This window comes from Dromiciops gliroides, chromosome 3 (assembly GCF_019393635.1).
Source record: "Dromiciops gliroides isolate mDroGli1 chromosome 3, mDroGli1.pri, whole genome shotgun sequence".
NCBI classification, from domain to species: Eukaryota; Metazoa; Chordata; class Mammalia; order Microbiotheria; family Microbiotheriidae; genus Dromiciops; species Dromiciops gliroides.
In genome coordinates, this window is record NC_057863.1 from 435,268,477 (window position 1) to 435,280,570 (window position 12,094).

At 38.2% G+C, this 12,094-nt stretch overlaps 1 protein-coding gene across 1 annotated transcript in view; it reads left to right on the plus strand.

Annotated features, from left to right (window-relative positions):
• Positions 1–12,094, plus strand: part of PDE11A (phosphodiesterase 11A) — a 487,311-nt gene that overhangs the window by 403,846 nt on the left and 71,371 nt on the right. The window contains exon 16 of the mRNA XM_043996785.1: positions 1,024–1,124. Coding sequence (XP_043852720.1) covers positions 1,024–1,124 — 101 coding nt within the window. The remainder of the gene's footprint in view (positions 1–1,023; positions 1,125–12,094) is intronic.

A 12,094-nucleotide genomic window follows, 5' to 3' on the forward strand; every position in this document is an offset into this window, starting at 1 on the left:
AAAATTATTATTAATATTGGACTGGGTCCCAGTTGGAACCAATATGAATGAACTATTCTCTGAGAATAAAATGTTCATCCATAGGAGGTAAATTAACTCATAGTAGCAGATTCTCATTTAGACTTTTGGAAGATGTAATTTTCTAATTGATATTAAAGAATTAGTGGGACAGCAGTTTACTCAGAGTATTTTCAGATTTTTCCCTGAACTCTCCCCCAAATTAAGCTTGATACTATAATATCATGCTAGCCATATCTATGTAGATCTACCTCTCTATAAGCAAACATGAAAATCCAGTTGTACAAAATAGAAAAATTAGGGTGTGATTATCCACTTTGAAAAAGAATTATTCACTTTACAAAAAGCATTAACTATAGAATAGAATAACAAGTCATTTAGTTCATTTAAAATATATTTTTGATTTTCCAAAATTCAACTCCTATTGAGAGGGAGCTGAACTGGAAATATTTTCTAAGTAAAATCTATCAAGCATTTCTCTTAGACACATTAAGGATTTAACTGATTTTCCCCCAGTTGAAAGCATCTGTTTCAAAAGCAAATGTTTCCAAAATGACAGCTTAAAATGTTTCCTGTGAAACAAATATTTATTTTGAGATTAAGGTTGAGTACGATGCCAAAGTATTTTATAAATTTTCCATATGATAATCCTTATAGAAAAGTGCCATCAAATGGGTAAAATATGGATGTGAGTAGATATATGTTTATGAATATGAATATACAATGACTCAAACATTTCCAATATCTTTACTTTGTAACAATGTAAAACCTTCCTAAAGATGTTTGTTCTTCCCTACAATGTTACATTTGTCTGCATATTTGTCTATTTATGTAACATCCGCACTCAAAAACCCCAAGTTGCTGTCATACAATTTAGACTTCACTGGACTATGTTTTTATGTTTTATTTTGCTGTGTTTCAAAACCAACTTTTGTTTTGGGAAAAATGCAGAAGAAACAACTCTGTGTTGAGTATCTTCTATGACCTTTCATTTTCTCCTTCCAGGGTCACAACATCTTTGCTAATTTATCTTCCAAGGAATACAGCGACCTCATGCAGCTTTTAAAGCAGTCCATATTGGCAACAGATATAACTCTGTATTTTGAGTAGGTATTGGCATTTAATCTATTTGGCAAATACATACATACATACATATATACATATATATACACATATATATATATATATATGGATATGGACACATATACAAAGAGAGAATATGGAGGGAGAGGGAGGGAGAGAAAGAAGGGCAGGGGGGAGAGATTAAAATCACTATTTTAAAATTAATTTCTATTTCCATGATGAGGACTGCTTGGTATTATAAAATTTAGTCCAAAAGATTTAGCTTTTATTTGGGGAAATCCAAAGAAAGGCAAAAGACTCCCATTCCTTGAGGGTCTTACAATCTAATGGAGACAACATGCAAACAAATATACAAACAAGTGCTCTCTCTCTCTCTCTCTCTCTCTCTCTCTCACTCAATGTGTGTATGACAAATTAGAAATTATTGATAGAGGGAAAGCACTAGAATTAAGAAAGATTGGAGATGTTTCCTATAAAAGGTGGAACTTTGGCTGGGACTTGAAGATGAGAAGGAAGAACGTTCTAATTATGGGCAACAGCTAGTAAAAATGTCTAGAGCCAAGAGATGGAGTATCTTGTTCAGAGACCAACAAGGAGGGCACTGTCACTGGATTGAAAAATATTTGGTGGGGTGTATGGTGTAAGAAGACCGGAAAGGTATGGAGGGAGCAGAAGGACTAGGTATTAAAGGGCTTTGAACACCAAACAGAGGATTTTGTATTTGGTAGGTGATAGGGAGCCACTGAAGTTTATTGAGTAGGGGTGACTTGGTTGGATCTGTGCTTTAAGAAAAATGACTTTATTACTATAAAATAAAAATAAAAAATAAAAAGATGAGCAGAATGCTATCAGAAAAATCTGGAAAGACTTACAAGAGCTTATGCAAAGTGAAATGTACTGTATACAAAATAACAGCAATATTGTAAGATGATCTGCTGCTAATGACTTAGTTATTTTCAGCAATGCAATGATCTAAGATAACTCTGAAGGACTTATGAAAAATGCAGTCCCTCTACAGAGAAAGAACTGAGGGTCCCTGAATACAAATGAAAGTATATTTTGTTGTTGTTAGATCCTTTTTTAAAGTTATTTTGTCTGCTATGCTTTGCACGACTGCACATGCATAACTTATATTGAATTGCTTAAGTTCTTAAGGAGGGAATAGGGAGGAAGAATGAGAATTTGGAACACAAAGTTTTAAAAATCAATGTTACGGGGCAGCTAGGTGGCGCAGTGGATAGAACACCGGCCCTGGAGTCAGGAGTACCTGAGTTCAAATCCGGCCTCAGACACTTAACACTTACTAGCTGTGTGATCCTGGGCAAGTCACTTAACCCCAATTGCCTCACTAAAAAAAGAAAAAAGAAAAAAAATCAATGTTACAATTTTTTGTGGGGCAATAAGGGTTAAGTGACTTGCCCAGGGTCACACAGCTAGTAAGTGTCAAGTGTCTGAGGCTAGATTTGAACTCAGGTCCTCCTGAATCCAGGGCTGGTACTTTATCCACTGTGCCACCTAGCTGCCCCCTACAATTTGTTTTTACATGTAAGGTGGGGGGAAAATTCTAAATAAATAAACAAATAAATGAGAAGAAAAAAGAAAAAGAAAAGTACTTTAGCAGATGATCTGGAGGATGGACTGGACCAGGGAGAGGTTTAAGGCAGGCAGAACCACCAGCAGGATATTGTAGTAGTCTAGACATGAGGCATCAGACCAGTGACAGTGTAAGAGGAAAGAAGGGGATTTATTTGAGAGATGTCGCAAAAAGAAATCGATAGGTCTTACAACAAACAGATTGGATATAGGAGGTGAGAGACACTAAAGATCCTAGGATGACAGCTAGGTTGTGAGTCTGGGAAGGATGGTACTGCCCTCTACAGTTATAAGGAAAGTAGAATGAGAGGAGGATTTCAGAAAAGATAATGAGTTTGGTTTTGGGTAGGTCGACTTTCATTTGTCTCTACTAGAAATCCAGTTGGAGATGTCTGAAAGGCAGTTGGAGATACAAGACGGTCAGTAGGAGAGGTTAGGGCTAAATAGAAAGATTTTGAGAATCATCAGCATAGAAATAAAATTCAATTAAATCCATAGGAGCCGATGAGGTCACCAAGTCATCTGTATCAACTGATTACCTAGGTACTTTTGGTACTGTGGGGAAAGTGCTGGGTTTGGGTTCAGAGGATTGGGGTTTAAATCTTGACCCTGCCAGTTATTACCTTTATGACTGCAATCAAGTCATCTGACTACTCTGGACCTCAGTCTCCTCATCTATAAAATAAGGGAGTAGAAGTAGGTGATTTCTAAGGCTACTTCCAGCTCTAAATCCTCTATGTTTATGAATGTGATTTGAAGAAAAATATTTCCTTTTCCATTACTATCTTAAGTCATCATTTTTCTCAGCTCTACTAAGGTATTAATGAAGAAACACCAAAAGCATTTATTAATATGAAAAAGAAGAGTGTTCCCAACAGAATTATTTACTACTGGCTTTTTCCGTGTCTCAGAAAATGTGTCCACCCTTTCCAAAGTATGGAGTGCTGCTCTTGATCACACCCCTTCCTTAGGCAACTTGGTAGTGTGGTGGATAAATGCTGGGTCTGCAGTCAAAAAGACCTGATTTCTTTTTTGTTGTTGTTGTTGATTTTGTTTTTGTTTTTGTTTAATGAAAGGGGGGGAGAAATTTTTTTTTAATTTTATTTTTGTCAGGGCAACAGGGGTAAAGTGACTTGCCCAGGGTCACACAGCTAGTAAGTGTCAAGTGTCTGAGGCTGGATTTGAGTTCAGGTCCTCCTGAATCCAAGGCCAGTGCTCTAACCACTGCACCATCTACCTGCCCCCCCCCCAAAAGACCTGAATCTCACCTCTGATACTAGCTAGTAGCTGTGTGACCCTGGGAAAGTCACTTAATTTTTGCCTTGGTTTCCTTATCTATAAAATGGGGTTGATAATAGCACCTATCTCCCAGGGTTGTGAGGCTCAAATAAGATGCTGTTTATAAAGGGTTTTGCAAATCTTAAAGTGCTATATAAATGCTACCAATTATTATTACCTCCCACCTTGTCTAGGACCTCTGCCCTTTCTAAACATTGTCTTATTTCTTTCATTACTTTCAGATTTTTCCTATATCTAATCCTGGCTCTGCTGCTAACTAGCTTTGTGACTTTGAGACAATCCCTTAATTTCCCTGTGTCTATTTTCTCATCCATAAAATGGCAAAAATCAATCTGTTCCATCTATATCATAGGAACATCATGAAGATTACATTAAACATACACGCACATTTATTTTGATCCAGACTTGAGTTTTCATTAATGTAGGGAATCCCCAGTGTAGAAACTTCCTCCACCAACATAGATTGGCAATTCCTCCATAACTTAGTCTTAGAGGATGGCCTGGGGCACCAAGGAATGCCTTGTTCAAGTGACTTATTCAAGGTCTCACAGCTAGTATTTGTCATGGGCAGAATTTGAACCCAAATCTCCCTATGCCACACTACCTCTCATCTAAATAAAAATGATTTGAAAAATACAAAGTGCTGGACAGATGTAAAGGCATCACTGTCAATGGCTTGGAAAATCAGATTGAGAAATGCCTCATAAAAGATGATAGCTCTTTGAAGCCTAGAATTTGGAACTTTATTATATTAAAATTTGGCAAATCCAACTTTCACCTGTCCTTCAAAACTTGCTCTTTTCATGCATTATATTCAAAGTTACTAACATTTACATTTTTAAAAAAACTGTAAATGATATGATGCTATGTGTCCCAAGGAGTTTCTAAAACCCTAATGTCCCAATGGGGGAGATGTATTAAATCCCAGGGTAAGGCTGTTCCTACCTACAGGAAACATAGCTGCCTGAAGAATGGCCAAGAACAAACTTCCTGGTACAGCTTTTTCCTGGTTTGACTAAACTGGCCATTGGTCTGGGCACTGTGCTTTACAGCCTCGTGCCATCCACATAGGGGTATGCTGGCAAATGTTTAACAGCCAGCTCTGCAGGGGAACATGGCAACATGGGGTTGGGGTAGTAGGGATGTATCCATGACATGCTTGTAAATTGAATCTGCATCATTAACAGTTTCCCTATCATTTTCTTAAGTCTAGACAATCAACAAAATAATAAATCAGGTCTATTTGTATCATTTGACTATTCCAAAGTATAAATGCTATGCTGAAAATTTAACAATCAGCTCTTACAATCTGGAAGGAAGGAGCTGATTCCAGCATATTCCTGTTTCTGCACCACTTTCAACAAGGTCTTTTTTGTCTGAATTCCATCTGTTTCATCATATGACCTCTTTGTTACCAGCGACAGCTGAGAAATCAGATGGTGTCTGTCTTAGGCATGTGGCTTTTTGTTATCGGAAGTGCTAGACTAAATCCATAACACAATTATTTCCTTTCAAAATCAGATTAGCTCTATCAGTAGGCCTGACTGTCCCTTTCATTATAGCTACTGGAATTATTAGCAGCCAGCTTATTTCTCTCTATCCTCAGGAGCTGAGGGGCAACCCATAAACTTTCAAGAACCTATAGATGCCAAAAAGGAGCTATGGCAGATCTGGGAGTGTCTTATAAAAACAAGAGCTCCTCTTTTCTCTCCAGATTATTTGTGGAGCTGAAGTAGGAAGACAGTGGTGTTGGTGATTCACTACCTTGGGAATGGCTAACAGTACTGGAAAGCAAAGCCTGCCTAACATTTATCTACCTGTATTACATGCACAAATAAAGCACAAAACATAAATTAACAGATTTTCCCAATCACAATGTGAAATGGGTATGGTGGTTCTTTTACACTTTATAAATACAGAAGGCCTCCAGGTAAAATTTTTAAACGATCAGATTTTGTGATATGTAGCTGATGACCTAACATCAGTTCCTTTATGTGGATAATTTCAGTGTCTCCTAAATGTGGTTTGTTTGGGAGACACCGATTATTAAAAGTGGAATGACTGTCAAGAAAGCCAAAAGCTAAAGCCTAATAAAAGCATATCTGATTAGAGAGGAGATTTTCCAGTAAGCTGCTTTTCACTAGCGGTGATGTTTGCCACTGTCCTTGAAACCCAGAGTAAAATGTTTTGAGTGCTCTGTTTGAGAAGTTAATGATATCGTTCCTCATGATGTAGTAGTCTGGATCTAAGGGATATTGTATCATTTGGTGGATTTTCTGAGGCGTGTTTTTGCAGCCCCACATAAAAACTTCTGCAATTGCCATGGGTTCCTTCTTGACTTCTGCCGATGATAGTATCTGGGGAGATGAAAGACATGAACAACCACATGGTCAAATCACTATGTGACCTTGGGCAAATCCATTTTCATCACTAGACCTCTATTTCCCTATCTCCAAACTAAGGGGACTGAATCAGATGATTTCTAAGACCCTTCCAGCTCTAACTTTCATTCTCTGGCTCCATGGAATTGTTTAAGTCATTTTTCTAAATGCCATAAGTGATTTGTGGGTGCCAGCTCTGATTGGACCATCACAAAAGAGATTATCAGAGATGGTTTATATGAAGAAGTGGTTTTCCAAGGGGCTTTGACTTTCAGGGTACAATCCTGGCCCTCTTTGAATCTCCACTTTGGTTAATGACTTGTGCTATAAGTTTGGTCCTTTGCATTTACCCCTTTGTTATTGTTCATCCTTCGGTGTCAGAGAGGACCAATGGCATCAGGAGGGTGATGTCTTGACTTGGAAGTGAATTGGATTTAAGTGAGGCAGGGCTGTGCAAAGTCCGCAGCCTCATTCTCTCCTTCCAGAATCATCACAGCCCAGTGGCAAGACATAGCTCAAGACAACTGGCAATCGCCCCGAATGCAGTAGAAAATCTTGGCCTTTTTAAGCTAAGGTCTTTCCCAGGTCTCAATTAGTCTGAAGCACTGCCCATTCAATAATTAAAGGCTATGTAAAAATTTAGGCAAAAGATGGCCTAATTTGCCTTCACAAAAGAATCAATCAGAGAGGGGCAGCTAGGTGGCACAGTGGATAAAGCACTGGCCCTGGATTTAGGAGGACCTGAGTTCAAAATCTAGCCTCAGACACTTGACACTAGCTGTGTGACCCTGAGCAAGTCACTTAACCCTGATTGCCTGGCAAATAAATAAATAAAAGAATCAATCAGAGAGGAGAAGACCCTTATAACACACTGGTGCTATTTATACTCGCTGTGATTATGTGGAAGGAGTACTGGATTTGGAATCAGGAGCTGGCAGGAACTGAATTTTATGTATCCCTGCTTCCATATTACTTACAACAAAGTCTTTTTGTCTTAATTCTATCTGTTTCATCATATGACCTCTTCACTACCAACAACGGCTAAGAAATCAGATGGCACCTCCATCTCAGGCATATGGCTTTTTGGTATTGTCAGTGATGGGCTAAATCTGTGACACAGTTATTGCCTTTCAGAATCAGATTAGCCCTAGACCGAAGCCTTGACTCTGGCATTCTCTAACTAAATGACCTTGATCAAATCATTTAACCTTTTGAACCTCAGTTTCCTCACTTTAAAATGGTAACAATTTAATTCAACATGAATGTTTTTAAGTGTCTACTAGGCACAAGACATTGTGCTTACAAAGAAAATATGGACCCAAGTGAGTAGATACAAATACTTGCAAGAAAAACCAAAGTATTTTCAAGAGGCAGAGGATGCTAATAACTAGAGAAACTCCAGAAGTCCTGTGTAAGAAGTAATGTTTGGGGCAGCTAGGTGGTGCAGTGGATAGAGCACCGGCCCTGGATTCAAGAGGACCTGAGTTCAAATCCGGCCTCAGACACTTAATACTTACTAGTGTGACCCTGGGCAAGTCACTTAACCCCAATTGCCTCACCAAACTAAACCAAACCAAACAAAAAAGAAGAAGTAATGTTTGATCTATCTGAAAAAATGTTAGGATTCTTCAAGGACAAGGAGAGGAGTGAGTGCATTCCAGGCCAGGGGGACCACTGGTACAAAGGCACAAAGAAGGTGGAATCTCACATAAAGGGAATGGCAAACAATCTTGTCTGGCTGGAACATATAATGAATTAAATAAAACTACAAAAAGTGGGAGCCAGATATGAAATTCTTTTTTTTTTTTTTTAGTGAGGCAATTGGGGTTAAGTGACTTGCCCAGGGTCACACAGCTAGTAAGTGTTAAGTGTCTGAGGCTGGATTTGAACCCAGGTACTCCTGACTCCAGGGCTAGTACTCTATCCACTGTGCCATCTAGCTGCCCCTCAGATATGAAATTCTTAAATGCCATCCTAAGGTTTTTATGTTTTACCTCAGAGACGTAAGGGATCCAGTGAAAATTTTCCAGGAGAGGTTTCATCAGTCGCATATCACAAATAACCTGATCAGCATTTTAGGAATATCAGTTTGGTGTGGAGGAAGGCCTGGAGAAGAAGGAGATAGGAAAGGGATGTTGTAATAGTCCTAGCCAGAGTTCATGGGGGCCCAAACTAAGGTGACTGTGGAATGAGTGGACAAAATGGAGCAAATATGGGAGCAGCTGAGGCAGGATCTTCAAGACTTGGTAAATGATTGGATATGGGGAGAGTACAGATTTAAGGATAACCTCAGGTTTGCAAATCTGGATGACTGTTAGTCAACAAGCATCTGTTAAGTGTTTAGGATAGAGGTGCCAAGAACAGAAATGGGAAAGTTTGGAGGAAGCAAATAATAATTGGACTATCTATCCCAAAGAATTTTGTGAAGAAAGATCTTTGCATATATTAAAGCACTATATAGAATGGAATGAAATAAGTATCTATTATACACCCACTATATGTAGTTGGGTGGCACAAGTGGATAGAGCACTGGGCCTGGAATCAGGAAGTTCCAAGTTCAAATCTAACCCCAGACACTTACTAGCTATGTGACCCTGGGCAAGTCATTTTACCTCCTGTCTGCCTTAGTCCCCTGGAGAAGGAAGTGGCAAACCACTGCAGTATCTTTGCCCCAAAAAAAACACAAACCACACATTGAAAGCATAGTGCATGGGGTCACAAAGAGTCAGATACAACTGAACAACCAAAACAATTACAACCACATGTGCCTGACACTGTGTTAAGAGCTTTACAAATATCTCATTTAATATGAATAATTTTATCACCTAGACCTCATGGCAATGTTCACTGATTATATTCTATAGCTGACAGCACACATACATGTACATGGAAATTTAGATTTGTGAATGATTGAATGAAAAATCATTTATTAAACATATACTATGTGTCCAGCACTTAGCTAAGATCTGGATACACAAAAATAAACAAGCAAGTCATTCACCATAGTTGCCTCTTTTACCAACCACAAGGGACTAAGATGATATGTAGTAAAGACAACACTACTGATTACCATTTCACATACCTCTTGTGTCTCTCCACACTGGAGCACCCTTCCTTTAAGGCTGGCCTTGCACCTCACTGGATCACTTATGGATTTCAAGAACATTTAGGTTGAAAGCATAATCATTTGTCCAGTTCTCAGTTTATACCATTTGAATCACAGGGTGTGTTAAAATCATGATTTTGCTGAATCTTCATCCCTTGTATGCTAGGAATATTGTACATGCATGCACTCTCCCATTTCCTTCAGCAGTCAGAGCCTAAGATTCAAGACCCCAGATTATGTGTAATACCAGAAGTATCAGTGAAAAGAAAATCAAATTGGTGTGCTAATATTTTTCCTTTCCTTATTATGGAATCCCCCCCACACACACACACAAGAGATAATACATATTGAGCCCCTTCTCTGCGATGCAAGTAAAATCTAGCTTTACTAATATGATCTGAAGTCTGTGACCAATTTAGGGCCAGACTGATTTAAGATTTCCATACCAGCTACTACAGCTATTAAAATTTCCATCACTGAAGTATTTATTCTCACAGGGGCTGTTCTGTCATTGTGTCATGAATTTGCATGAAAGAAATGAATTTTGTTTTCTGCCTGTGACTTTGCATTGAATTATCAACCTTTGTAATAGGCAGCTTCCTTGTACAATATGTCATGTCTCACCCATCAACCATATACCATCAGCAGCTTTAATGATGACTGGTGGGGGGTAGGATGGAGGGTGAATCAGAGCCTGGTTGGAAATGATGTTCTCTTTTATCCAATTTATTAAACTGTCTAGTTAGTTTAATTTGGAAGTTAAGCTAAGTCTACATATAGGCTGGACCACTGTTTGACAGATTTTCAATTATTTTCTCATCTTATTTTTAGATGGATAGGGCATAATGATAGAGCACTAGATTTGAAGCCACAAAAACATGAGTTCAAAGCCCACCTTGAAGTCTTATTATCTGTGGGACAGTGGGCAAGTCACTTAATCTCTCAATCTCATTTTCCCCATATGTAAAAAGGGGATAATAATAATAATAATAACACCTATCTCACAAGGATGTATAGATCAAATGAGAGAAGATATGTAAAGTGCTTTGTAAACCTTAAAGAGCCAGGGATTTGTATTATTATCCAAACCTCTCTATAAATGCCAATTGTGAGAACAGTAAAACTGCAGACAACAGTCCTTAATGCTTCAAGACTGGAAGGGTACCATGAGGCTTTGATGAATCTTGATGTGCTGTAGATCAGTCCTCTCGATGTCAGTTCTCCCTGTATTGGTAAAGACTATAACTCGTCCAACCCTTCTCTTGTTTAATTTTGTCCATGTCCTCCCACAAATCCTCTATAAGGGATCCAACCAATATACTGGCTACCTGTCCTCTCCTGACAATGCACATATACCAGTGTGGCACATGGGTTGTCCATTAATCCTCACTCTTTTCCAGTCATACGTCTTTCTGATGATGTCTTTTATACTGCTTATCCTATACAATTCTTCATTCATAATATGATGCAACCTACTCAAACCCACCATGCCCTTCTCTATTGTCTTTCATCAACCCACAGCTTTAATGTCTTAGAAAATATAGTATTCCATAACTTGCAACCAACCACACGTTATCACTAGAAGAATGTTGGTATCAAATGATAAGCCCTTATTTCATGAAGAAGATTGAGGTTATTAGAGAACCAGCATAATTTAGCAAAGGGAATTCAATCCATTCTCTTCTTCCTATTCAATTCTAAACACAATTTATTGTTCATGTGTGGGGAAATCAAAGATAGATAGTCTAGACAATTGGTGTTTCATCCACTTGGTATTTCCTTTATGGATACTTAGGCTGAATTCTTTTGAGTAATTATACATCTTATTTAGGAGACTCTGTAATGTATCATGATGTATGATACAATTAAGTACAATAGCATCAGGAACGTCTGGTGAACCTTATTATTTGTAGGGAATCTCTCTTATATATATATTAGTTATTGTTATTATTGTTCATATCAAAAATACATTATTGACAAATTGGGAATGATTTCAGAGAAAAAAAATCATCAAAATAGTGGACATCATGAAATTTCAGAGTTGAGATCGTGTACTTGAGACTAGAACTCAGATCTCTTCAGTATAATAATATTGAGAACTCTAAACCCAGAGATGGGTTTCTAGGGTAGTTCTCAAGCTCAGGTACCGTGTTTCAAGGCCAGTAAGATTCAGGTCAGTCTGGCACCTCTCCAAGGGCTCTGTGGGAAGGCAGGGACATGGATCACATGATCTCTGAAGGCTAGTTTCCATTCCATTATTCTATGATTTCTTGATTCTTTAATACTTTAAAGCTCAGTTAAGTAGCCACTAAAGGTGTTATGAGGACTGCCTTCAAATATATGAAAAGGCATGAATGTGAAGAAAGGGGAGGATTAATTGAAGGTGAACTAAAGGAGATGTTAAAAGTAATGGGATGAGAAGCTTTGTGCACACTATAAAGAGGCTAGGATTTTTGCTGGTCACATGCGTGTAATTAGGTAAAAATTCTCCAGGTGGTAAAAAGTTGCCAGAGTGCTTATCAACTAAACTATTCTTGATTGATTTAACCTTTATTTTAGAAATTTATGTTAGAAGTGGGCAATTTCTTATATTGGTATCATGTTAAAGCCCATT